The sequence below is a fragment of the Pagrus pagrus genome (genome assembly GCF_965226575.1).
Source record: "Pagrus pagrus genome assembly, chromosome: 2".
NCBI classification, from domain to species: domain Eukaryota; kingdom Metazoa; phylum Chordata; class Actinopteri; order Spariformes; family Sparidae; genus Pagrus; species Pagrus pagrus.
The window spans coordinates 16,490,055-16,517,171 of NC_140186.1; the positions used below are offsets into that span (position 1 = coordinate 16,490,055).

The 27,117-nt window shown below is 42.4% G+C and overlaps 1 protein-coding gene across 1 annotated transcript in view; it reads left to right on the forward strand.

The window, feature by feature from the left end:
- pax5 (paired box 5) overlaps positions 1-27,117 on the forward strand; it is a gene marked incomplete at its 3' end in the record, with an annotated part of 54,853 nt that overhangs the window by 19,464 nt on the left and 8,272 nt on the right. Inside the window, exons 3-7 of the mRNA XM_084368771.1 lie at positions 1,189-1,386; positions 2,046-2,110; positions 6,665-6,790; positions 14,218-14,402; positions 23,353-23,485. Of these exons, the coding sequence (XP_084224897.1) occupies positions 1,189-1,386; positions 2,046-2,110; positions 6,665-6,790; positions 14,218-14,402; positions 23,353-23,485 (707 nt within the window). The remainder of the gene's footprint in view (positions 1-1,188; positions 1,387-2,045; positions 2,111-6,664; positions 6,791-14,217; positions 14,403-23,352; positions 23,486-27,117) is intronic.

Here is a 27,117-nt window from a genome sequence, read left to right on the forward strand (position 1 = left end):
ATCAAGTGCAAATGGAGGTGGGGAGCGAGGGACGAGCCAGAGGGACGTGAAGTGTTTTTTGAGGCGAGCTAGAGAGAAGTCCTGACCGCAGTGGGAAGGTCGTTCCTCCAGTGGAGAGCCAAGAAAGATTTGAGACAGATGAGAGCTAAACAATGTCCAAATTAACACAAGCAGAAACAGAAGGGTGTTTTTTTTATATGCCAGTTCAGGAGTCCAGTCTGTGACTGCTGAGTTCATGAGTGAAGCAGAACTCAGTATTACGAATTCAGTTTTGATGCTGTCAATAAGTGTGTCTCATCCATCATAATGTGGTTTCAGCTTTTCCATTTCTCAGCTTTTAGAGATCAAGATGGAGGGATTAACAAACGAATGAAAGGTGTCTCGGGTGTCTAATTCAAAGAATAAGGCTGGTGATATTCTACATTTTCTTGTTTTTTTAAATTACGTACTTACAAGTATTCTCTTCACAGCCAAAGCCTGACATAGTTTATTCCTATTTTCCGTAGATTTTTTTTTGCTGCCCAAAAACCCATGAGCTAGACACGCTGTTGCACTGAAGGACACGTCCCTACATAACAATGAGAACTGGCACTGTAGTTTATTTTGTGTCCATCCCACACACACCATCCTGCCGGTGTAAAATGAGTATGCATGAAATCATGAGGACAAAAATAGTTCCCAACAAATATGCTTCTGTCTGAGTCATTTTTTTTGCTAAAAACTACAGAGCCCAGATGTTCTAGAAAATGACTTATCTTTAAAGAAATTGAAACATACGGTGTGACCCATTTTTAAAGATTTACATCTGGAACCCCTGTCAACTATGTAAACATGCTCCGACTCTTGTTTTGGTGGGATTTGTTTTTGGATTGTCTGCATTGATTAATAATGTCAGAATAAGCGCACCAGTGTCAGATCAACTGATCAGGTCACAGAAGTCAGAAATGCATAAACTACAAACTGATTTGGACTTTTTAGAGTCCAAATTTTTTAATTCAAGACAACACGGTACATTTTAAACTACTTAAAACACACTGTGGGACTGCAAGTAGCCTAATAAAAGATGAAAATGACAAATAACTGAAAACAGGTTTTTAACTCACACATTTAAATTTCCAACAGCTTTTATTCAACACCTCCTGTCTCGTGTTTCCCCTTATGACCCACGCTGTGTGCTTTGATTGGCAGGTACTATGAAACGGGCAGTATCCGCCCCGGGGTAATCGGGGGATCCAAACCAAAGGTTGCTACTCCCAAAGTGGTCGACAAGATCGCCGATTACAAACGCCAAAACCCCACCATGTTTGCCTGGGAGATCAGGGACCGGCTGCTCGCAGAGAGAGTGTGTGACAACGACAGCGTTCCCAGTGTCAGCTCCATCAACAGGTACTGCCGTCTCTGTAATCTGTGTGTGTGTTTTCAGCATCAACTCAAAGCAACAGGTACCGGGCGAAGGTAGAGGGCAGAGCAATATAATACCATGCGTTTTATGCGTGTGACTGTGTGTGTGGAGGGGAAAAGAGAATGGCAAAGAGGCCCCGGTCTCCATATGTATGAAGTGGCTGCAGCTCAGTGGTTCAACACGATGGTACAATGACAACCCTTTCCCCTGAGCATAGAGGCAGAGAAAAGGGAGGGATGGTGAAATAAGAGAGAGAAGGAGTGAGCAAAAGAGGCAGACAAAAGAGAAGGAAGGTGCGTGAGAGTAAGGAGAGAAACAGACACAAAAGGGAAGGAAAGAAAGGGAGAGGAAGGGAAGGAAATGAGAGGACAGGAAAGGAGAGGAAAAGGGGAGGAAAGGAGAAGAAAGAGGAAGAAAAGGGCTTGCATGAGCAGCCAAGCAGGAAGTGTGAGGCCCCTCTGCCATGTCAGCCTGCCTCAGCCACTTCACACACACACACGTACACACACACACACACACACACACACACACATTTTGCTCCCACGATGGTCATGTTCTCTCTGTCACTCATCCCCTCTTTCTCTCTCACACACACACCAACAGCCACTTCACACACACTAATATCTCCTCTCTCCTCCTGCAGGATCATTCGGACAAAGGTTCAGCAGCCGCCCGGCCAAACGGGCTCAGTGTCGGCTCACAACTTAGGTAGGTCGCAGCTATAAAAATCCTGTATCCAACTGTCAAAGCAAATTTTACAGCAGAGTCGTTTTTGTGCGAGTCTCTCAGGATCGGATCCTGGAACAACGAGACCTATTGAAATTCTGGACCCCGACTTACAGAGAAAACACGGTGTGAAGTGCTGTGTGCACGAGTGCTCTTTGCCTGAATGCGTTGATGAAGATGTCCCAAAATGAAGATGACGGCTCCTATATATCTTCTTCATAAGAACATTTAGATTTTGTCAGATTGGGTCAGTGTGTTTGGTGAACTGAGGGCTGGAGTAACGGTTGGGGTTAATAATTTCTTAAAGCACTTTTTGCCTTCACTGTCGAGTGTAAGGGAGAGAGACAGAGGGATGGAGGGTAGCATGCAACAAAGATGTCCAGGCACTCAAACTGGGGACATTTCAGTTATGTATTTTTATTTTTCACCTTTATTTTACCAGGAAGTCCCATTGAGATCAAGATCTCATTTATAAGAGAGACCTGGCTGAAGTAGCAGCCATTCAAAATCACAACACAATAAAATGCTACATTTAAAATGTACAAACCTCCACAGAAAGAACAAGAGAGCAGGTATTCAAACATGCCCTTAAATTCATCACTGGATATAATTTCAAAGTCCAAAGTGCAGAGTTTTCCCTAAATTAGAGGAGCGTAGCTGGAAACTCACCGCGTTTAGAAAGAACGGGGTGCGGAGGTAATTTGGAGGTTAACCCCGTATTGCTTTATAAACAAAAATACCCAATACTGTTCTTAAAGTCTTAAACCCCGAGGCCACTGGTACTCTCCATAAATACGCACAAAATCTGTAGCAGGACGACGCTCCGGTTAGATGATTTATGGATGCGAGGACGTTTGAAGCAGACACCGTTCTGCTTGTGAACTGGCTGCACTGTTGCAGCTGAGCACAGATGTGTTTTTGCAACAAGTGCAATATTGTGGCCAGTAGAAGGTTTTTTCAAACAGCAATAATCAACAAAAGTAATGTTATATGTCACACTAAATGTAATTACAGTAACAACAATAATGGATCCAGAAACAATCTTTCTGTTGTTTCCTTCCTGAGCAGGAATGTTAAAGAACCTAATGCCCATAAAACCTGAACCATAAGCAATGAAATGTCTGTAAATGGAAAGTATGAAGGGATGTTTTGCTCACAAATTCCAGTTTAAAGGAAGCCTGGGTTATCAACAAAGTATCTATCTATCATGGTTATAAAATATTATGATTATGATTATTATTCAGTGATAAGAATTATGAATTTGTTGGGGTCTGTCCCAAACAAATATGTTTTCTTACGTCTGGAGAGCAAGCTCTGTAAGCCACGGCATCTCTGCAACACTACAGTACTTCATTATAAAGCTGTTTTATCACATGACCTTTATAAAAAAAAGAAAATGCAGCTTCTTGTGATTATAGGCAGCTGTTTTGTTTTTTGGTTTTTTTAACCTCTTAATCACTTTGTCAACTGAAAAGATAGCGGTTACTGGTCTCGTCTACTAGTCTTACGTCGTCTCGAGTGGCTCTGTGCCAAAATGTACGTTGTGGCTATTTCTATCTAAGTTTATTGTCATGCTGTCCACAGCTGATTTTCACCTCTTGGTAGGTTCATTCAGACATGTTTTGCTTTGCCAGCATAAAGTTGATTTTAAAGACATTTGACTAAATGAGAAAAAAAAGGTAGCCTTACATGTGATCCTGACTTTTGGAGGACTAAAATGAATATTCGTGATTAGAAAGTGAAGCTCTACACAATTATGGACGTCAGTTTTTCTGAATATCCCTCAAAATCTGTAGCTCTTAAAAGATCTTATTCTTATGTCTATTAAAGTTACATTTTGAACTGTATAAACTGAAAATAGACCCAAGCTTTGGCTGTTAATTTGTGGTTTTTAATCGTGTCACGGACTGAAGCAATATATCTATTACAGCTCTGACTGAAACATTATTTCCTTTTTATTCGATGAATATCTCAGAGTACAAATAAATATGAGCCTCTATCTCTCTCCCTCTCTATCTCCTCCTCACTTTGCCCTGCAGTGGATTGTGTTTCGGTGTCTCTCATATCTTCATAATCGCACATTGTCTATTAATCTAAATTAATTTCACACACGCTGCTCCCTGACTCCTGCCTTTTCACACACATTTAGCAGACGTACACGCACACACACCCGCATGCACACACACCTAGACACACGCGCGCACACACATCGCACGCTTACAGATTACACAGATAAATGGGTCCCACTCCCAGGCGGAAAATTGAACATTTGGATTTGCAGAATAAAAGCGTTACATTCTGATAAAAAAAAAAAAGAGTGAAAAGAAAGAGAAAGGAAAATCAGATAATTGAAGTGCTAAATCAAGTGATGGGAAAAGGAGGGATATGCATTCATTATACTCTCCCTGTCGTTAGCGGAGGAGTGAAGGCTGGAAGGGGGCCTTGATCGCCTGGTTTATCGTTTTTTGTTGTTTTTTTTTATTCCCTTTTCGGTCTTGTCTTTCTGTGTTTGGGGGTCTGCTGGGAGAGAGGATTAGGATGTCTGTCTCCACACCTTTCTGTCCCTCCTGGGATACCATACTGTCACTCAACCCCACGTCCGCTTACAGGGGCACAGATAAGAGACCAAGGAATCAGTGACTGTATGTCTCGGTGTGTGTGTATGTGTGCGTGTGTCAGGGGGTTGCAGAATGTATGTGTGTGTGTGTGTGTGTGTGTGTGTGTGTGTGTGTGTGTGTCACTGAAGCGGTGACAAGTATGTCGCCCAGCGAGGAACTTGTCTCCTCCAGGGGGAAGATTAGAGGGAGAGACATGAGGAGCAAAACACAGACAGACTCATGTCCTTTGTGGCTTTTTTTCCCCCGAAGCTTCAATCTGGTCTGTGTGGCTGAGTATAGTTTCAGAAGATTAAAGTGAATCTATGTTGAGTTTAGAGAGAGAAAAAGAGGATTTCGCTTATAGTTTCTTGCTTTGTATCTTTTGCTTGTGAAAGTGTCATAAATAACTGAATCAATACACGTGAGCGTTGCACAAGAAAGAACGATAAACTCACAAATCGTCAGAAGTAGCGCCGGACGTATTCATCCATTTATTAAACAGCCTTCATTGCGTGTAGAAAAATATGATTCAGCATTACAAACAGAAATATTCAACACATTGGGTCCTTTAACTAGAGTTTTTCGGTCATATAGCATGTTATCATATGTGTACATTTAGCTGAGAAATTTGTATTAGAAGGAAATAAGCTGTGTGGTTATGCCACTGAGTTTCTAGCTTCTCTCATGCAGTGATACTTTACATGTCTGTCTAACATCATATAATGAAACAATTTATTACTGTATTAGTAGTAATAAGTTTTAAGTTCTTATGAGATGCTTATTAACATTAATAACATCCTAATAACTTCCTGTCCGTTTTGCAGTCAGCAATCCCGTCCTTTCTCTCTACGTCACCACACTTGCACGACTCTTTTCCTTCTTTTCGAGGCAGCTCTCTTCACCTCTTTCTGTTCTTCAAGTGTTTCTCATCGCTTGCCGTATTTGGTAGCGTAAGCCGTCACCAGGAGGGCCGTAGTAGCTTTCCATGTTTGCTGGTAAAAAGGAGAATCTTGCTCTGTGCGAGTTGCTCGAGCAGACAGGACCGCCTCTTTCTGGACTTCTCTGTCTTGATTGGATAAGGTGGGCAGGGATGCCAGAATATCTTTTCTCTCTTTTACTGCATGAGCAGGAGGAGCAGAGACACGGGCTACTGACCAAACACTCTGTAACAGTGATTACTGTTGGAATATAGAGCTTATTAACACTTATTTTAATAAGAATATAAAACTCACAGCAGCTTTAAAAATAGCACATTTATTGTTAGATTATAAGATATTTATTAGCCATTATATGAAACTTGCTGACAGTTTATTGATACATAAGTTTCTTATAACTGTTTCTAACAACATTAGCAACAAACACATTTATTAAGTTTAACTATGATGTCACTGTGAAACCTTTACTAATCTTTTCTTGTTGCTTTATTAAGATTAATACATATTTTATTAAGCATGTATTAGCAGTTAGCTATGCAACTTGCAGCGACTGGATCTAAAGTGAGAACAATGCTTTATTAAGGTTAATAAATCCTTTATTATACACTTCGCTTCACTAACTACCTTTTTTTTAAGATTATAAGACATGCAGCAAGGACGCCAGGCTGGAACTGAGCAATCAATTTGTTCATTATGTTATAATAAGGGTCTTATTAGCAATGAATTAATGCATATTACAAGAACCTTTATAAAAAAGCTTTACCAAAAAATCCAACATAACCTTGAAACCCCCTTGAAAATGTGTTTCATTCAAATTTCAAAGTCTTAAAGCGTTGCCACCCTTAGTCTCTGATTGTTAAAAGATTTATCTGCATTGTTGAGCTTGAAATTTTCTCAAGGAAGCTTACATACGATACTCAGAAGTACAAACATGTATGGATATTCTTCTCCTTGATCTTGTCTTGTGATCAAACGGTTTGTGCTGTCCTGTGATCTGCCTGCAGGGACGTCCGTGGCTGCCACACAAGTGTCGGCGGTGACCAGTGACTCAGCCGGCTCCTCGTACTCCATCAGCGGCATTCTGGGTATCAGCTCAGCTGCTGATGTCGGCAAGAGGAAGAGGGATGAAGGTGAGCAAAAGAATATATGTGTGTTTACTTGCATTGTTGTACTTTTTTGGTGGTGATGGCACACGTACAAACACAGTACATAACATACATAAACACATTATATGATGACGGACAGTCTGAGGAACCCCCTCCTCACTGTACAGCACAGAAAGCCCAGATGGAAAGAACTCAGCAGGATCAATGACAGATGTGTGCGAGTCTGTGTGTGTGTGTGTGTGTGTGTGTGTTTGTGCGTGTGTGTTTGCGTGTGCAATATGGGAGATCTAAACCAAACATCTTCATTCAGAAAGCCCTATTTGTTTACCAACAGAGCTTCACTGGAGAGCTACTGAGAAGTCGGTTTATGCATGCACTATTGATCATATACGTTGTCATACTGGATCAATGTTGTATGCATGTTAATAGAGGTGTGTGAGCTTGCGTGTGTGGGCGTCTCACATGTACTGTATGTATGTTTGCGTCTGTGTGTGTACAAACACGTGTGCATGATTGTGAGTGTGTGTGTGGCGGTGTCAGTGGCATTAAAAAGCCATCACACAGACAGTCTCCTGCGGTAAATGAGACAGGACCAGATGTCGGAGCGAGGGGGGGTGACAGAACGCCACTGGGGGCTATTTCACACACACACACACACACACACACACGCACACACACACACGCACACAGATATAGTATCCTTTCCCACTGCTGATGAATTTCCAAAACATTCCAGCAGGTTCCAGGATGAATCCCAGGTGCATCTTGTGCGTTCTGATAAGGTCCACACACCCATCAGCAGAGCACAAAGACTTTAGCCCACACACACACACACTCATTCACACACACACACAAACACACACACACACACACACACACACACACACACACACACACACACACACGCACACACGCATGCACACACAGAACGGGTGAATGATGATGACATACAAAGGTAGCTGATAAAAGTTTCTCCGTTTTGTGAACTTATCAGTATCTTACCTTCAATAATTGTAACGTGAATAAAAAAAAGTGGAAATGCCAGAATTTCGTGAAATATTGGAGAAACGTTTTTACGCTTGCCTGAAGTGGAAAGTGTGTTGACAAAGTGGAATGAAAACAGACTTTTGACTAAATCACGACGTATGAACCGTGTGACTTTTTTGTCACTGAGGCTTCTGCTCCACTGAGGAGATGAACATTTGCGAAAGCTTTACTTCCCTGAAATTAGTACAAGAAACAAACACTAATGCCACATTTTCATCATGTTTTACTACATAGTTTTGAAACATTTGACAGGGGTCTTTTAATTATGTCATCTCTAGCACCCTCTTCTTCTGCAGTGCTTTAACAAGCGCCACCAGCTGTTGGTCTCGATGCGACCAACTCCTAATATCCACATAGGCTGCCACAATTTCAGATTTTCACTTCATGATTACCGTGGGCAATCAAATTCACGATAACGATATTATCGCAAAATCTATGGAAATTTGAATTTTTTTATAAAAAATCCTAGCAATCAAATTCATCCTTAACTGTTTTTACTGTGTTTTTTCCTCTTTTTTGGCAAAAAAATTGCTCAAAATACGAGCGTAGGGAGGTGGAGAGTGAATCTGTAACCATAAACTTAAAAAAAATTACGTGAATATTGAAAATATTGTGACACTTCTAATTCATAAAATATGGAAGTTTATGGAAACGTGCAGCCATTCGCATTTTCTGTAGAAGATTAACATGTTTTTTTTTATTTCACTAAACTTTGGTGGAAGCTTGACTATACAGTTAGTGGTTACTCCTTGACGGATGTCATAATTAATACCCACCTGAAATTGTCCCTTTCACAGTCGACATTTTGACTTTTCAAATGATGATAAGCACAGATGTAACTAATAACATAACATGATATTTCTGTTTCATTCAGTTGCTTTACCAGTTATAACGAGTCATAATGTATCAGGGTCGACTTTTCTTTTAAAGCCATATTTAATTGTCAAGAATAATGTGAGTCATGTATAATTACCAAATGATATACTGCTCTGACGTCTGTGGCAAAGACTCTGTGGTTGAATCTGTAGTTGAAGTAAAAGCTCTGTAATCTAATTAGCAACATTATTGTTTCGCTTTGTTCTCTATGTGCATGACGCGCTACACTTTGCGCTAAATGTGTGGTCTGTCTGTTGTTTTACTACGACTCGACGTTGGGTTCTTAATTTATATCAAAAATATTGTATCACTTCAGCGTTTCACTGAAGCATCCAGAAAGCGCCATTGAAGCGTTGTGTCGCTCGGCGTCACGTTTTATCTGCAGTGTTTCCGTGGCAGAGGTCTGCGCGGTTGGCTCTGTGGTCTAATTAACAGCATTGCTAATCACAGCTTCCATTAGAGCAGCCCCCGCTGGATAATGACACACACACACAGCAAGGGGCGACAGGGGGAACAGCATGCACTGACATGGACAGACAAACACATACACAGATACACAATAATGCAAGCCTCTCACACACACACTCACACCCATATGCTTGTCGGCACGGACATTTGTACACGGAAGGGGAAAAGATATAAACATTCACAAGTCACCCACACACACGTCAGCCTTCTCTTGTTGATGTTGTAGTTGTATCTATTGCTCAGCACAGGTGAATGTGTTACACATGTAGTAATGAGACAGTAACAGGGAATCTGTGCGTCTACCTCAAAGTTCAAACACTGACTTCCCACGTATGAAGAAAGAGAAAAGTATTTAAGTAAACAAGGGGAGCAGGTTGAGCCACTTTTTACATTTGGTGATTTTACAGGGAAATCAAAGTGTGTTTGTATCAAATCATAGTTAATATATATACTTCAGGTTCTTATGAACCCGTGGAATTTAAAACAAGTTATCTAATTATGATGGTTTCAGAACAATCACACTAAAAAAAAAATAGTCCTATGGCACAATTTGCCCCAAGGTGGAGGTAAAATGAGCATGGGGTCGGGGAAAATTGAGCTCTCTAGGGCTTAGCAGACACTGTTAAATACTGATGAGATCATATTGAACACTGTAAATTTAACAAAGTGAAAAACTCATACTTTTAATCAAACCATATGTTTGTGTGAGCGCTTGGTAAACATGCTAAAATGATCAAGATATCGAACTCTTTTTGCTGTATTTTGAATTTGAGTGACACCTTTCCCTGACCTTATTCACAGCAGACATTTTGACATGTCATGAGCAGGAGAAACAACGATGGCTGAATCACATTTAGTTTTTCCTGCTCCATGACTCTGACATAGTGCAGAAAGGTTGACTGGTAGGGTGTCTTTGGACACTTGGATGAGACTGAGCTGTTGTAACTTTTATCAGGGCCCTGCCTATGTTTCATTCCATCAAAATACAGTACAGGAGAAGTGCACCTGTTTCCCTTTTATGGACTCAAAGTGATCTTTAGGTGAATAATAATACATATATTTTTTAAATGGGGCATAGCTTCAAGCCACTGAGTAAGCAAACACACTGCTGTAGTGCCCATGAGCAAGCATCGGAGGTGTTTTTGTAGTTGTGACATTATGAAATGATCATATCTTACAATGTATCAACATATATATAAAATTGCGATCAGGAAACCGTTTATCTCTGCTGTAACTTATAAGCACAGAAATGGCAGCTGTTCAAGTGATGGGAACACAAGAAGGCGGGATCGTGGCATGTGTGTTTCTGTGTGTGTGTGTGTGTGTGTGTGTGTGTGTGTGTGTGTGTGTGTGTGTGTGTGTGTGTCGGCAGGAAGAGTGTGTATGGGTAAAGCCCTGTGGTGACCTGTGCCCCCAGCCAAAGCGAGGGGAAGTGGGGGGTGACCGGGGGGCCAAATGTAGATGAATGGGAGTGAATGGAAGAACTTGACTTGTGGGGCCAAAAGGGGACTATTGTATCTTAACCTATTCTCTTATACACAGCGGCTATGTGTGTGTGTGTATGCGTGCGTGCGTGTGTGTGTGTGTGTGTGTGGATACGGAGATCAGGACAGGTGGGCCTGTTAAGATAGGGAACGTTTCTTTCTGTCAGTGATTCCTTAATGAAGTTTGAAGGAAAATTATTTTTACTGGTTGTTATAAAGTCTCTTTTGCACGAAGAAGAAATATTGTCAATGGCGCTTAGCCAGAATGCCGAGATGACCTCTCACCCCCTTGTGCATCCACTGTGACATGCAGCAGCTTAACAGATAAAAGACGCTGGGAGTGAGCAAAAGATGGAGGACGGCGGAGAGGAGAGGAGGGAGGGGTGCTCCGCCCTTCACCCTGAGTTCCTCTCTGTGCCTCCCGCCCCCCAAAAAACTTTGATCTCTGGAGTTTAGATGCCGCACACACACACACACACGCACAGGCTGGGGCTGTGAGGTCAGACTTACGACCTCTGTCCTATCAGTATGATAATCTATGTCATCTATGTCAAGTGCAAAAAGATGCACAGTGGTGGTGTCCTACCCCCTGCAGACACACACACACACACACACACACACACACACACACACACACACAAACAGGTGACAACCCATCTAACTCTCAAAGGTATTTGGATTTAATAATCCAACTGTTCCTGCCTTGTCGAATAAATGGCAGCGGCAGGCCGAGTCAGAGTGACAGGGTGATGGAGGAAGAGAGAGAGAGGGAGAGAAAAAGAGAGAGAGACGGAGAGGGAGAGAGAGGGAGAGACAGAGAAGGCGGAAGAGAGAGGAAAAAGGCAGAAAAGAGAGAACAATAAGGGCTCATTGTTTGTTTTGTTCTGCTCTGAAAAAGAGGGAAGAGAAGCGCTTCCCTTCTGAGACTGACTCACAGAGATAGAGGCAGCTGTGAGTGTGTGTGTGTGGGTGTGAGTGTGTGTGTGTGTATCCGACAGTGAATAGGATTTAACCCGTCACGGCAATGAGTTTCTTTACCCATCCATGGATACAATGAGACCAGCCGGATATCAAGCTACCCACCCACACCCACACCCACATCCACAACAAGACACACACACACACACACTGGTGTACAGACACACACACCTACACACATTCATACAGATGAATGGACAATATTGATTATCATAAATAAAAGCTTTGTTCTTACTGCTCGATTACAGTAGGTCCTGTCTGTCTCCTTCGTTCTCCGTCTTTCTCTGGTCCTTTGTCGGCGCTCCGTCGTGGCTTGGGTCAGTCTTTCAGTGTGTATTTGTGTGAGTGTGTGTGTGTGTGTGTGCGAGTGACAGAGAGAAAGCAGAAAGCAATAAGCTGGCTGAAATGGTGCCATCAGAGCTACATGATTGATCAATTGAATTCCATCATGGGGACTGGCCGGTGGGATTAAATGGGTCGCCGTGGGTTACCAGGCTAAAGCATCATACCGGCTTTATCTCCCCCCTGATTGGTCTGTCACCAGAGACCTGGACCATACACTCACACTGCTCCCAGCATCTGTATATGAGTGTGTGTGTGGCTATAGTAGAGAAAGAGAGATTATGATCAAGCAGTGTGTTTGTGAGAGAGTGGCTGAAAGAGGTTTTTGTGTACTGAAAAGGTGTAGCGAGGTTCTGTTAGTTTCGCAGCACTGTGTGAGTGTGAGAGGTGTTTTGTTGGCAGCTAGATACCATTTCATGATTTGAGGTTTACTCTTGAAGTCTTTGAAATCATATGAAAAGCACGCACCAATGTCCCACCGCTAGATGTATCATTCTATTAAGTTGTCAACAGGTTACAACTCAAATCAGGAAAATGAGTATGTAGCTCACTTTCAGTTTTACCTACGGATAATCTGGCTAAATCATTAGCTGGTTAACATTCAGTCTAATCTTCTGACAGCTCAATCCCTGACACACCAGGCCAATGTTACCCCGTTGGGCATCATCGGGCATTGTCCGAGGCTCCAGTCAGTGCGGTGTGTCCGGCACCGTTGGCACTGGACAGCCCTTATCAGTGGCTGTTTGGCATACAGAATCAGCAGCTCGCTGTAGTATCCATGATTTCACAAATTTTGCACAATTTCTCCTTATATTTCCCCTCCGCCTCTTCACCAGTGCCATTTATTTTTACCAGACATATTCCTCATTAAAAGTGGCTATATTAGCGAGATTGGTGTCAAAAAATGCTCCTTAATCATAACAAGGGTTTGTATATCCGCAGAAAGGTATTTCCTTTCACACAGATGCAGGACCTACTAGCTTGTTGGCTGTCGGCTGTAGTATTTGTGGTGTGTTCAAGTGCAGCTTTTTGACTACTGAAACGTGTGCGGAGTGAGTTTACAAGACCTCTTTAGCCCGCTCCTCATCTCTACTGCAGGCTAGCAACGGTGGTGCTACATTAGCTGCTACTAGCACTCTGAACAAACAATTAGCATGTTGCATTTTTGGGAATCACACATGGCAGGTTTTGAGGAGAAAAAAGAATGGGTAGAAAAAGACAATATCTGTTTCTGCTGCATTTTGATCCTTTTGTTTAACTGTATATCGACTGTCCAAAAAACTAAATTGGTGGATGTTACTGAAAGAATTATCCTTTAATAAATGGTGATTATAGTTTTCTTTCTTTCTTTCTTTCTTTCTTTCATTCTTTCTTTCTTTCTTTCTTTCTTTCTTTCTTTCTTTCTTTGACCTGGCTACATCACTCTTTGTTTTTTCTTTAAGATCACAGTCTGGCACAAATGGATCTGTATTTTCAGTCCAAATGGAAAAAAAATATATTTGAAGCCCCTTCCCCATCTCCACCTGTCTGTCATATCACTCCCTCTGCTGCCGGACAGACACTCACACACTCACACACCAAACACACAGTGACCCCCAGGACTAAAATAGGCTCTCAGGAGCGGTTTGGAGCGATGAATTGGCTCTATAGCGGGGGATTTTCACCCTCATCCCCTTTTTCTCTTTATCTTTTTCTCTCGTTCACTCTTTCTAATCATTTGTGGGCCGCGACTCTTCACAGCTCTTATAATTGTCTCGTTCGGTCCCTCAGCCTTGCAATAACTGCAGGATACGAGAGCTCACAGTCTAATACTGATACCACAGCAATATATATTTGTGTGTCTGTGTGTGTATGGGTGTTACGACAAGAAGTGTGTATATACGAGGGGCGAGAGTGTACTTTTTGAGAGATCAAGAAGGAGGGACAGCGTATGCTTGGTAATGGATTGCATTTGTATAGCATTTTCTCTGAGTCTCCACAATCTATGAAGTCACTCAGTCCTAAATCAGCTCAGTGGGGTTCATTTGAGTCCATACATTGCTCAAACTTCTCTCCCTACATCTGCCTCAGTGATTTATTTTTTCAACCCTCCCTTCAATCCTCTATCATCGCCATCTTTCTGGATTCTCCTGGTTATAGACTCACCACCACCTCCTTTAACTCTCTCTTTGAACCCCTTCTATTTCACTTAATCCTCCATTAAATGTCCTCCATCTACAACCCCTCTAACCTCATCCCTTTCTTCGGTCTTTCTAGGTTTGCAGGAGTCGCCGCTGGCCAACGGGCACGGTCACAGTGGGCGGGACTTCCTCAGGAAGCAGATGAGAGGGGAGCTGTTCTCGCCGCAGCAGATCGAGGTATTGGACCGTCTGTTTGACAGACAGCAACCCTGTCCAATCCAATCCAGCTCTGACCTCTATCTGAGCCCTGACTCTGGCAAGGTAAGGGCGTGGCACCGTGCAGGCTCTGGGCAGAGGTCAACAAGACTATAGGGTGCTCTGATGAAGAATAATGCAGGGGAAAACTTTCCATTAAAAACTAATGAGCGAGACTGACAGGGGCAGAAACAGAGTCAAGGGGTGCTCAGTGGCAGCCGTGGCCACCAGAGACTATAGCCTGGCTTATTCAGAACCACACAGTTCCTCCTTGAGGGTCAGCATTTCTTTTTCCTGGTTGACACCACTCCTGCCTTGCAACAGCACAACCAGGGATGCTTTTTATTGCTTCCCTAACCCATTCCCCCTATCTTGGATTTGATAAAACAAACAGCTATGCTTTCCTAATGCTTTATAGGTCCAGTGTGTAGGATTTAGGCCGATCTATTGGCAGAAACTGAATATAATAATCATAGTTATGTTTTCATTGGAGTATAATTACCTGAAAACAAAGATTGTTGTATTTCGTTACCTTAGAATGAGCCTTTCATATCCACAGAGGGAGCAGGTCCTCTTCAGTGGAGTCCGCCATGTTGCACCGCCATGTTTCTACAGTATCCCAGAACGGACAAACCAAACACTGGCTCTAGAGACAGCGTTTTTGTGTTTTTGCATTCTAAGCGGCCACTTTAGTGGAGGGTGAGTTGAGGGTTGTCACTAAATCCTACACACTAAACCTTTAAATAGTGATGTTATTCCTAGTTATTGCTCGTGCAGGAGTTACTTCAAGTTTGATTACTTTTAGTGCTCGTTACTTCAGTTTGAACGCACTAGTTTCAGGTCACTTTGGATGTAAACGTTCTCCAAATGATTACACATAATATATATATTTTTTGTAATGAATTGTAAGATTGGTGCACATATAACAGTCAATTGCACAAGACATATTTCTGTGCCGGCCACAACAGCCTGATCAAACTGTCTTCTGGCATGTTTGAATAAGAAATCTGCAAAACATGAAGCTGCCCATTATGCAAAGGCTTATAAGCTAATTGAATGCGTTTAAAGAGAGAAAACATTTTAACTCAAAGTGCACTTAAACTGAGACTAAATCTAAAATAGCTGCCAAAATTAACACTGAGCCCAAAGTAGGAAGTGGTCTCAGTCTGGCCATCCCTATGTTGTCTGGTCAGAGTTGCCAAATACAAACTTAATACCTCAACCTTAAACTATAACTGAAACACAAAGGAAAATACAGCATGTACTGAGACTATATTCATTTTGACATAATTAGGCCGTTAGCTCAGTGAGCTAATTATCGGTCAGCAGATAAACAAGTTTGTTTGTTTGATCTGCAATTATATTGTTAATATTTATTTTATAAAGACTCTTAAGGTTATGGGGAAAAGCAACTTCATTAAGACGACTTACAAACGGTGCCCTGTCTTTGAACTTTGTTGCTAGATGAAATGCTTGTCTCTGCTTTTAGCTAAAAGCCTGTCCTGCCTGCTATGCCTTGCCATGCCATGTCAATCTTGAAGAACTCAGTCAGACTGCAAAATGAAAATCAAATTTTGATATTCCTAATTGTGTCTGCAAATCATTGCATTCATCCTGATAGACATTTTTTGCTTCTTCTGTGTTGTTGTTTTTTCACTGAGTGATCTGAAAATGCCAACATCGAGCCGTGTTTCTCTGTCAGTCTCACTGACTGCTGTGAGTTTCTGTGGTCTGATACGACTCAGTCAGGCCTGCCCTATTGATGTTCCTATAATCTAGATACACTGCAGGGGTTAATGAGCATATTGACCCGGCTCTCATTATGACCTCACTTCCTGCTGCTCGGGGACGGCGATGGGAGCTGTCCACATGCTGATGCATCTTGGGATTGTACTGCATATGTGTGTGTGTGTGAGAAAGGGTGTGTCTGTGTGTCTTAATGTTGCATCTAAATTGACCTCCCACCCTCTCCCAGCAGTAAGTAAATCTGAGTGGAATAGACAGGTGTAAGTATGACGCTGAATAACAAAATGACAAAAAGCCAGCATTTGTATTCTCTCTACACCTTTTCTCAGATGTCCTCTAATCTGCAGCCCTGCGGAAATATTTTGTGAACGTCTTAAAATGACACTTCCTTTAAAGATGTGCCTACTTCAGGTTTATTTAATCAGTGGATGTCAAGGGCAAAAGGACAAACACTCACTAAAGGAGTAGCAGTATATGGAGTCACATCCAGGCTACAGCCTTAGACCTATAGGGCAGAGTTTCTTCTTTTAGCCCATTCACTTCCCTCTGACCGACATGGGGAGTGGAGTGGCACAGGGCGAGAGGTCGACAGGGATTGGCTCTAGTAGCTCTATAGACTACGACTCAAGACTATAATACCCATGATTCATAGGTCAGTGTCCTCTCTGAGCCCGGTCAAGCCACTGGGGTTGGGGATAGGGGCTCTAAACCACGGGTCGCAACGGGGTCAAACTGGAGCTGTATTGTGATTACAAAGAGGCGCACACACACTCGCTCTCTCACACACACATTAATCTACATCACTATCTGTCCCTCTACCTCCGCTCCCTTCTCTCACCCTGTCTAGCCGACCACCCCCCTTTTACTCGCCTGCATTTCCCAGAGGGAATGATTGACAGTCATACCCTCCAACACTGACACGCTGACAGCCACAGCTCAGCCGCTCTGGTATGTGGGCTGAGGTGTGTGTGTGTGTGTTTGTGTGTGTGAGAGGTTATGGTCAAGGAGGGTCATGCTGTGCTGTGACTGACATTCCTAAAAGATGTCTGATAAATACTTGGTCCTGCTGTTGGGGGTGCATTTGACAGAGTGTCAGCTTGTGTGTGTGTGTGAAAGAGAAAGAGAAAAGGAGCGAGTGGGAAACAGAGGTGCGAGCGGCTCAATTTCAGGTACCAACAGTATATTATAATGCTATACTAATATACTGTAATTTCAGCGGTTATTTCAAGCTCTTCATTATCTTTTCGCTTTCTTGCCCTGAAACACGAGCCTCATTCATTATTTCTTCTCCCTTCATCCGGCCTGAATAGATAAAAAAGTAAAAATTGCTCACGTTCCTCACAAGCAAATCTTATTTTATCTGTCACCAGTAGTTACTCTGCTATCCTGTTTGTCTCAGACCTTTTCTTTATCTTTCCTCCCTAACAAGCCATCCTTTTATCTCATCTCCCTCTCCTGCTCTTGTTCCCTCTCTCCCTGTAGTCTATTAAGTCCCACTATTAATTTGTGTGTGCGTGCTCCTATGTGTGTCTGCATGTGTGCCTGTCGGAGAGAGTTCATTTGAATTTCCCTTCAATCACTTCCTATTACCCAGGTGATAAATCAGCAGGGCTGACGGAGCCCCCACCCATCAGTGCTGCCCCCGGGTCCAAATGCCCACCCCAGCACCAACCAGTGTGGCTACACTGGGATATAAAAAGAAAAGTCTGTTTACTCTATTCATCCAAAAAGCTTAAAAAGACAGAGAGAGTTTAATGGTGACCTCTTGTGAATGGTTAAACTGGTCAAAAGATGTTGAGGACTCATGATGCACACAAGTGCTGCCTTATAAACAGATTGTTACCCCCTTTACCTCTGTCCGAGTTATTCAAGTTAGAGGCTCATGCTTTTCTGCATATGTCTTCTCGTCAACAAGTTCCAAGAAAGACCGTCTCTCAATACGTCTCTCACGACTCCAAAGTTATAAGTATCCATAGAAATTGTAAATCTTAAAAAACAGGTCACAAATTTATAGCGCCATTAACAAAAAGGCTTTAGGTAATTTCTTATAGCAGCTGAGCACTTTAGTTTTTACCAAACAGAATTGAATAGTGCATTTTTGGGGATTATTTTCACCCGCGCATTGATTGACATTGAGGAAGTATTTAGGTCAGCAGGACCTGGGAACACACATGTTCACTGCAACATCACCCAGTTCACCAGTGTGGCCTGCTGTTGTGTTTGAATGACACAGAGGTAAAGACTACATCAAGGTTTTCATACAGTAAGCAAAGTCATTTGCTCAAATTCAACGTCTGGACCGTTTGTGCTTCGTCTCTGTTGATTGCTAGCTGTAAGCTAGCTAACAACAGACGCTCCTGCAACAATAGGATTGTTGTCGGTAGTTTGTGTTGCTCCAGGGAGCACACATAGTGTGACGCGGGCCACAATGCGGGTTGCCATGGTAACATTAATTTCTCACTAATAAGCTAATTACCTAAGTAATACTACTAAGCTCATGACAACAATGGTGTTTCCGTTTACACTGGGCTTTTTACCAGAAAAGATGTTTACTCTCCGGGGAGCACTGTGTTTAATTACTGCTCACACATTTCCTGCTGCGGCAGCTTCACTTCAGAAGCATTTAACTGGCAAAACACGAGTTGACTTTTATTGTGAAGTAGGCTAGTCACAGGAAATGCACTGTGTTCAGTGAGATTAGCACATACTGCTATCATTAATCAAAAATGCGTTTACGGAGCAAAACAGCCATCATTTTCAGCATGTGTTGACAGCGAGTCAATTTTATGTCAGGGAGTAGTTTTACACAGTCTGTGGGAGTAATGGCACAATGATGAGATGTTAGATGAAGAGCTTCAGGTGACAGGTTGCACTCCTCCAACAGTGAGGTAGACTTGGGTTTAAATGAGAATTACTGCCAAAAAGGCACTTTTGGTTTCACTTAAACAACAAATCCTCTGCCATCATCTTGTCGGTTAACTCTCTTTACTCGCGTCACCTGATAAGTGAAGTTAATAAGAAGATAAGTGAAGTTGATAAGTCTTTAGTAAGAACCGAACAAAACGACACATCATGGCAGGAAGAGTTTCCTGATAGATGTAGACAGTGCTGACTAACTTTCCAACGTTTGAGTGGAGAAAAATGTGCATGTAATTGTCCAATTTACTTGATTTTACTCTAAAATTCACTTTGCACTCTGTTTAAACACACTGTCAGGCTTTTGGCCTCACAGACAATACTTTACAAGTTGGATCAATTCATTGTTGGTTCTGGTTTTATCATGAGTTTTGTTGACTGTGAGAGAAACAGCCTCACCCTCTCACTTCTGTGATGGGATCACTATTCTTCATATGGAACAACAAAAAAAGGCACTGGGCACCAATGCACAAATATTTAATTTCCAAATTTAAATCAATAAATCATTCATAAAATAGAAATGTTAGGCCAATTTTCCATCCAAAATGTATGAACTTTTACAGCCTCTCCCCAGAGTTGAGGTCCATCTGGCTCGTCAGGAAATGAATATCCTCCCCACTGCTGCCACGCTCAGTTTGAGCGCAGATGAATTCCTTCCCCACAATCCCTGTCTCAGTTTGTGGGCCTCTGAGGGAATTGTATTTGTTTATAGTCAAGCCTTTTTCCATCAGGAGTACACAAGACAATGTGGAGAGAAGCAGAGAGAGAGAGAGATGGAGAAATCGGGAGCTATTTGGGGAATGGAGAAAAGGGAAATACTATTATGCAAATAGGGCAAGCCAACAAGGCCAGCATGTGTGTGTGTGTGTGTGTGTGTGTGTGTGTGTGTGTCGGAGGGCCGATTAGGACTCATCTGTTATTGATGTGAAATTTGAACCAAACCATTACCTATCCAGATCTGAGTCAGTAGACCAACCTGCTGTGTGTAAGTGAGGGCGTGGGAGAGAGGATGAAGACACTGGCAGTGGCCTCACACTGTAAAGTTAAATGACTATTCAGATACAAAGTTATTTTTCATTATTAGGATGTAAGTTGTTCGTTCAGTCATCGTAACGTCAGCCTCAGGTTTCTGAAGAGCCATCGTGAAGCTCAGTGTGGTGGTTCACTACTTAGCAGCTAGCTGTCAGTCAAAATGGCCACGCCTGCAAACTTTAGGCTTTAATATAATTCAATACAGTTGCCATGATGGGGGAAATAAGATTATAGAAACCAAAACTGTTTTTGTACCAGGCTGTAAACATGTAGTATGCCATTTGATTGGGGGACATGGGGATTTATGGGGACTTAAGACTAAGTTCAAGTATAAATCCAAGAACTTTTTTTAAATGCGGCCCCTAGTTCAGACCAAAAACAGCACAGTACAAGGGGCGTGCGAAGGCCTTAAAATGCCAAAACACTGCACAGGGGTTTATAATACTGTGAAGAAAACAAGTAGAATTACGCTGCTGAAGTTACAAAGTAATCCAAAAGATCTGAATACCTGCAACTGACTGGCCAACGCAATGCAAAATTTTGCAGTGGAGTCAGGTCCAACTTTTATTCCGGACACTGCATTCTTCTTTTTTTTTGCTGGTATCTCTCTGCCCACTGTGTCAATAGAGCAGCTGCTTTTTATTCGTTCAGCACCGAACACGGCCTCCATCCCAAAGGAACCGTGCTTACTTTGTTGCAATTCTTTCCACATTATTTTCTCGCCTCCACTTTTTCTTATGTCTGACAAGCATTCAGCTCTCTCCGTCATCTCCATCCCATCTGTTCTCCTCTCGTCCTTCTTTATGCCCATGACTTCCTGCCCCCTGGCCCAGCTCCTGTGCCACCTTTTCTTTTAACCCTCCATCCTGCAATGTACAACTCCCCCACCACCATCACCACCTCCACCTCCAGCACCCCCCAAACCCCAACCCTTCCATGGCCCGGCAGCTGCGTCCCTCCTCTTTGATGAGGGCTGATGGCGCTGTATGAGCGGTGGAATTGACAACATTTACGGGGCCGAATGAGAATGATCCATCTTCCTTAGCGGGCCTGTCACCCCACTGGCCAAACTTCATCATGGCCAATTACCACGGCAGACCCCTTCTTCTCCGCTGCTGCTGCTGCCCGGCCCCCATCTACATGGATACATGGACACATTAGACACCATTATAATAAGACAGAGAGCGGCCAAGAGAGGGAGGAGGAGGGGATAGCATGTATGATTGGGTGAAAAAAAAACTACAGGTGTGATGTGTGGGGGGGAGGGAGGGGGAGGCATTAAGAGAGAAAAGAGGGCTTAAAAATGTGTCTGAAGTGTAAAGAGAGAGAGAGAGAGAGAGAGAGAGAGAGAGAGAGAGAGAGATGTGTGTGTAGTGTACTGGGTAAGCTCTTATTTGGCAGGTCACAGTCCAGTGGTTGTGTTGTGTGTTGACGAGCACAGGGGTGTTTAAGAGGTCAGTGAGCACAAACACACGCCTACACTTACACGTCCTCACACACACACACACACACACACACACGGATGCAGAGGTATTAAAAGGGTCAGTGCAAAACTCTCACCTCATCACCTAAAGGAAATTCTGATTGCTGTCATTAGTGTACACACACACACACACACACACACACACACACACACACACACACACACACACACATACACACACAGGTCAGCTGTATAGACATTTATTTTTATAATTTTTCTACACAAAGCCACAGCCATTGCAGAAGTATATTACAATTATTTGCACATATTCTTACCGCTCAACATACTGGAGTTGAATTTTAATAGCCAATGTTGGCTGTTTAACAATGAAGACAACATCTCCCATGATCCTGTTCTACGTCACAACATCAGAAATTACGTACTGTGCGTTTAATCCTATAACATCCTATAACCCTAACATTTTCACTGTTTTTCTATATATACATTCTATAAACTACACAACTCATATAATCAATCACACACATACACACCACACCACACATATAGCCAGCAGACAGGTCATTTGCCCATCATGAGTGTAGCAGCCCTGAGAATTGGTGGTTAATCTATATATAGTTGGTCATCAGCATCATTGCCATCACTCTAAATCACCACACACACACCGGGGCAGAGGGATGAGGATGGATGGGTCATGGTTTAGTGTTGGGGTCAGACTGAGGTGAGGGGACAGTTTCCATTATCCATCTATCTGTCTGCATTTTGGGAAAGCGAGAGAGAGAGAGCACGCTCAGCTAGTTTGTAACAGTGGCTGCTTCATGATTTTTTGTCTGCATGAACTTGGTTGATACAAAGGTCATGAAATATACTAGGGACAACAGACTTTTAAAAATGTTTTTTAGATGAACAGAATGTAACATTTTTAGTGTTTTCTATTGTGTTAATTTGACTATTTTGTGGCACTAGAATAGATTAGAGATAAAATCAGAAGAGGAGAAATTTTATGACATGATGAACATTTGATTAAAAACATGCATATTCGCATAAACAAATCACTATTACATGTACGTTACTGTAACATGGTAACCTCTATTTATTTTGACACTTTTTAATCTGCACTGTAGCTTCAAGGTCTGACTATCTGGAAGATCCTCAAGAGAGTTTTCACAGAGAAAAGAATCTGTACAACTAGATAACAACCTGATATTGCTTTGTCACTTCAGTCTCTTCTTTTCTATATGTCTTTAACTTGTGCACACTGTGTGTGTGTGTGTGTGTGTGTGTGTGTGTGTGTGTGTGTGTGTGTGTGTGTGTGTTAAGAGCACTGGGAGTCTGTGTGGATGTGTGTTGAGATGATCACAGTTCTTATTGTTGTTGGTATCTGGGGAGACAAGAGGCTTTGTGTTAGCCATGGTCTATGCAATGCCACTGCTTATATGTGTACAACATGTACAATGTGTGTGTAGGTCTGTGTGTGTGTGAGTGTGTGAGGGTGAGAGAGGAGAGATGAAGAGAAGGAGCAAGCTGATCCGCTGGTTATAGACTGTTGGACTTGGTTGTTCAGTAAATCCCTGTCTTTGTAAACAGATCAATAAACTCTCAGCTGTAGGTGTGTTCCTGTGTGTGTGTGTGTGTGTGTGTGTGTGTGTGTGTGTGTGTGTGTGTGTGTGTGTGTGTGTGTGTGTGTTCATACTAAAGCTTCATTGCTCTTTGCTATAAGGAAGGGGCAGCATGTTGGATTGTAGCAGGATGTAACAAACAAATTGATCACAGCTGTAAGCAACATCCAGCACTACAGTATTTATTCATGTTGTATCGAACAGGAAACGTCATGATTTGTTCCCTTTTTTTATTCTCTCTCCACTTCCTGCCTCTGCTCAGACGTCAGATTATTCGGCCATGGCCTCACTAAGTGGTGGACTGGACGAGATGAAGAACAGTTTGGCCAATCCTGGTACAGGGGCGGAGTTAGGAGCCAGTGTGTCCGGTCCACAGTCCTATTCACTCGTTCCAGGTAAGAAAGACAAGTATTTAACTGAACTCTTCTTTTTTTATTTATACCTGATAACAAATTAAAGGTCCAACTCAACACCCCTTGTCTCTGCGTCCCCTATTGTAGCTGCTAAAAACATGAAAAGCGGCCGGTCCTCATCAGGAAAATGACCATTTAGGTTAACTGTGAGTGCAGCTCATTACGACCCATATTGTCGTTTGTTGTTAGGCAGTGGCCTCTAGTGCTTGTAGTAGTTATTACAACAGCAAAGGAGGAAGTCAGGTAAAGTAGCATAAAGAGCTGTTCAAGTCCAGTGCGAAACCACAAGTTAAGGGTGAGTTGTTTTAACTAACTTAGTTAATTTCGTCATTTATGCTCCAATAGAAGCTCCTCTCTCCCACAGAAAACACCGCTCCTGAAACGCCTCGTCATCACACTACGTCACAGAGTCACATATTCACATAATTTATGCCTCGCGGCTGGTTTGGCATGCAAGAATTGCTTTAGCTCAGCTCCTCTGTCTTTGTAAGTGGTGCTGGGTCAGGCTTGTGCGAGCTGACCAATCAGAGCAGACTGGGTATTTAGGAGGGGAGGTGTTAAAGAGACAGGAGCTAAAACAGAGGGTTTCAGACAGAGGGGGAATACAGTGCTGCAGCACTGGACAATATGAGAAAGCGGATGTGTTTTCTTAACATTAAAGCATATGAACCTAATCTAGTAGCAACCCAAAATAAAATTATGAACCTGATGTATTTTTTTTCTTACCATTTTTGCCTTTTGGAAATGCACATGAACGTTTTTTCATTTGCGGAGCGTTGTCAGCGACATTAGTTTCATGCCTGGTGAGGTTACATTTAATCTATGGTAGGAGCCCTGAAAAACTAATTAATATAAAGTAAATTACCATAAACATTTTCAATGAATCCAGCAGTACAGTATGCTTCATTTTGCATATTAACAACATCCAAATCCTAAAAAGATACAGAGTCAGATATTGGTTGAGAATATAAACTAAATGGTCGTGCAACAAAATAATGCTAAGATGATAATTCAGAGCTAATTGAAGCAGATTTTTTTCTATTTAACTATTGCGACTGATGTGATGAATTTCTTTTTTGCTCTGGCTGTGTGATCACAGCTCAGTCCATATCAATACATGAAAGAGAAAAAAATGAAGCCTAGTGCACAGGTCTGACCTCAGTATAAAAAAACAGAGTAATTCGTATTCCAAACACAGTGAGCCAAACATCGTTTAAGTCCACCTCAGCAGCGAGCGAAGCTACATGGATTCTAAGTGATCCTGTTTAAAGAGCTCAGTGCTTTGGATCTCAGGAGAGGTGAGAAGCCCAGAGGAAAAGAAGGGAAAGAAAGGTGGAAGGATAGAGGAAAAGTGAGAGCCTCGTCTCGTCCTCTGTCTCCATTTAGGGGCGCCGGGAGAGGCAGCGGTTAATTAAGAGCAGACCGGGGAGCGCTTGGACAAGGCTTCGACGTTCCCATCTGTAATGAGGGGAATCATAGAGCTGGGAATTTGGGATATCTGGGAGAGGGCTCTTTTTTTGCCCTTTGAAACCACTGAGGAATATTACCTGCTCAAGTCAGGAGAGAGAGAGACACAGAGACACAGAGAAAAAAAGAGAGAGGGAGATAAAATTTCCATTTCTGCTTATGCATGCAAACACACATTCATATTCACACACACACCCTCTGAATATTATGCATGCATTTCCTTTCCTGTCTTTTCCCTCAGAATAGAGCTCCCTCTAGGGGATCAGACGTCTCTGTGTTTGACGCAATGTTATTGCATCCTTGAAGTGTTGATACTCCGGACACATGCCGTAGAGCAACATTTACACATTCAATCTTCCTTTCTGAGGCCTTTTCCAAATCTGTAGGGCATTTTCCTTTTTTTTGCCCTGAACGCCACCTAGTCAACATGAGTGCAAAGGGACGCGCTGTACACCCTCGATTCCCTCCAGGTTTGACACATGTTCCTCTGATGGCTGTTTGATGTGGAGGAGTTAGATCGGGAGAGAGTAAAAGAGAAAAAGAGGAAGGGGATACGTGTTCATGTGTAGCTGCAAGCGAGCACGGAGGAGACTTGTACTTGTTCGTTGACCTCTACGGCAAAGCTGTGGAGAACAGATACATCAACACAACTGGCATACATATGCACAAATACACTGCGTGCACAGACACAGACACAGAAACACACACACACACACACCTCAGAGGATCTGGCCCTGTCTGCCCCCTCTAAGTTGGGCTGTAGAGAGTCCATCTCTCCTCTCTTCCACCCTCTCCTCCCTCTCCTCCTTGCCCTGTGCACTGACCCTGAGCGGATGAGTAGCCCGTCTGCACTAATGCCTCGCTGTCGCGTCAAACGCAGAGAAAAACTTTACTACACTGAGACAGCAGAGAGGAGGCGGAGAGGGACAGAGGAGGCTGGAGTCGAGAGGGGATCAGTGAGAGAGAAACACAAGTAGGGAGGGAGGTGAGGAGGCAAATATCAAGTGGAGAGGACAGAAATATGAGAGGATGAGATGTTGGATTCGTTTGTAAACACACGTTTTTCTGTGCTTACTCCCCGTCCTCATTTCAAGTCCATTTCTTCCCCCCATTTCTGTTCTACTTGATTTTTCTCCCTTAAAGCCTGACTGACAACTGATTTTTGAGGTTGACCAACACTGATATTTAGGAACTAAAAGAGTAACAACGATGAATAATCCATTAACACATTTACACATAAACATGCATTCCCTTAAATAAGAGTTTTAGCCAAGCTATCAGCAGGGGTCTAACAATGACAGCGTCAGTCTGTCGTTCCACTACTCCAGACCGCAATATCTCAGTTTTGTACAGACATTCAAGGTCCCCAGAGGATCTAAGCCTGTCCTAATGGTGCCTAATAGAATATTTAGGGCTTTGCAATTAATCAAAATATTATCAAAATCAAAACGTTGCCAAGTGTAATATCCAAATCTTGATTGCCAAATGTAAGAAAACATGTTTGTTTGATTCCAACCTCAACATGCTAAAACGCTAAACTAAAATGTTTATCATTATGCAAATCAAACCTGCTTAACATCATTCTAACAACATCATTTCTGTGTAAGCTTAAAGCACCACTGTGTCAACACATTTGTTAGCATGGCTGACCTTTGACTAAGATTTGTTCTGAGCAGGACAGTTTACCTTTGAAAAATTATCTTGTTGGAACACTTTGGTGAACAAAGTTGGTGATCTCTAAATCACTTCAAATATCTTCTGTATTTCTGTTCTGCAATAACTTCTTTAGTTATCGGCCGACATACACAAGCACATATGCACTAAGCTAAACTAATATTGACTTGTTTATCAGTACAGCTACTTTATCTGCCTGGTTCTATTCCCCTGTGTCAGAAGCTAATTACATTAACTCCACCGCTGACTTAAAAACATTTTTAAGTACTTGTACATTAGCCAATCATATTCATTTTATCTTTACATATTAATTGATCAGATATTCTTTGCATAAAGATTTCACATTCAAAACATATACATTCAAATTAGCTCCGGCTCGATAAACTACAACGATAAAACGCTGCGTACATGTTTATACATCTTAAGAACTAGTATGAATTTGTGCATAATGAATACTTTTGTGTTGGATACTC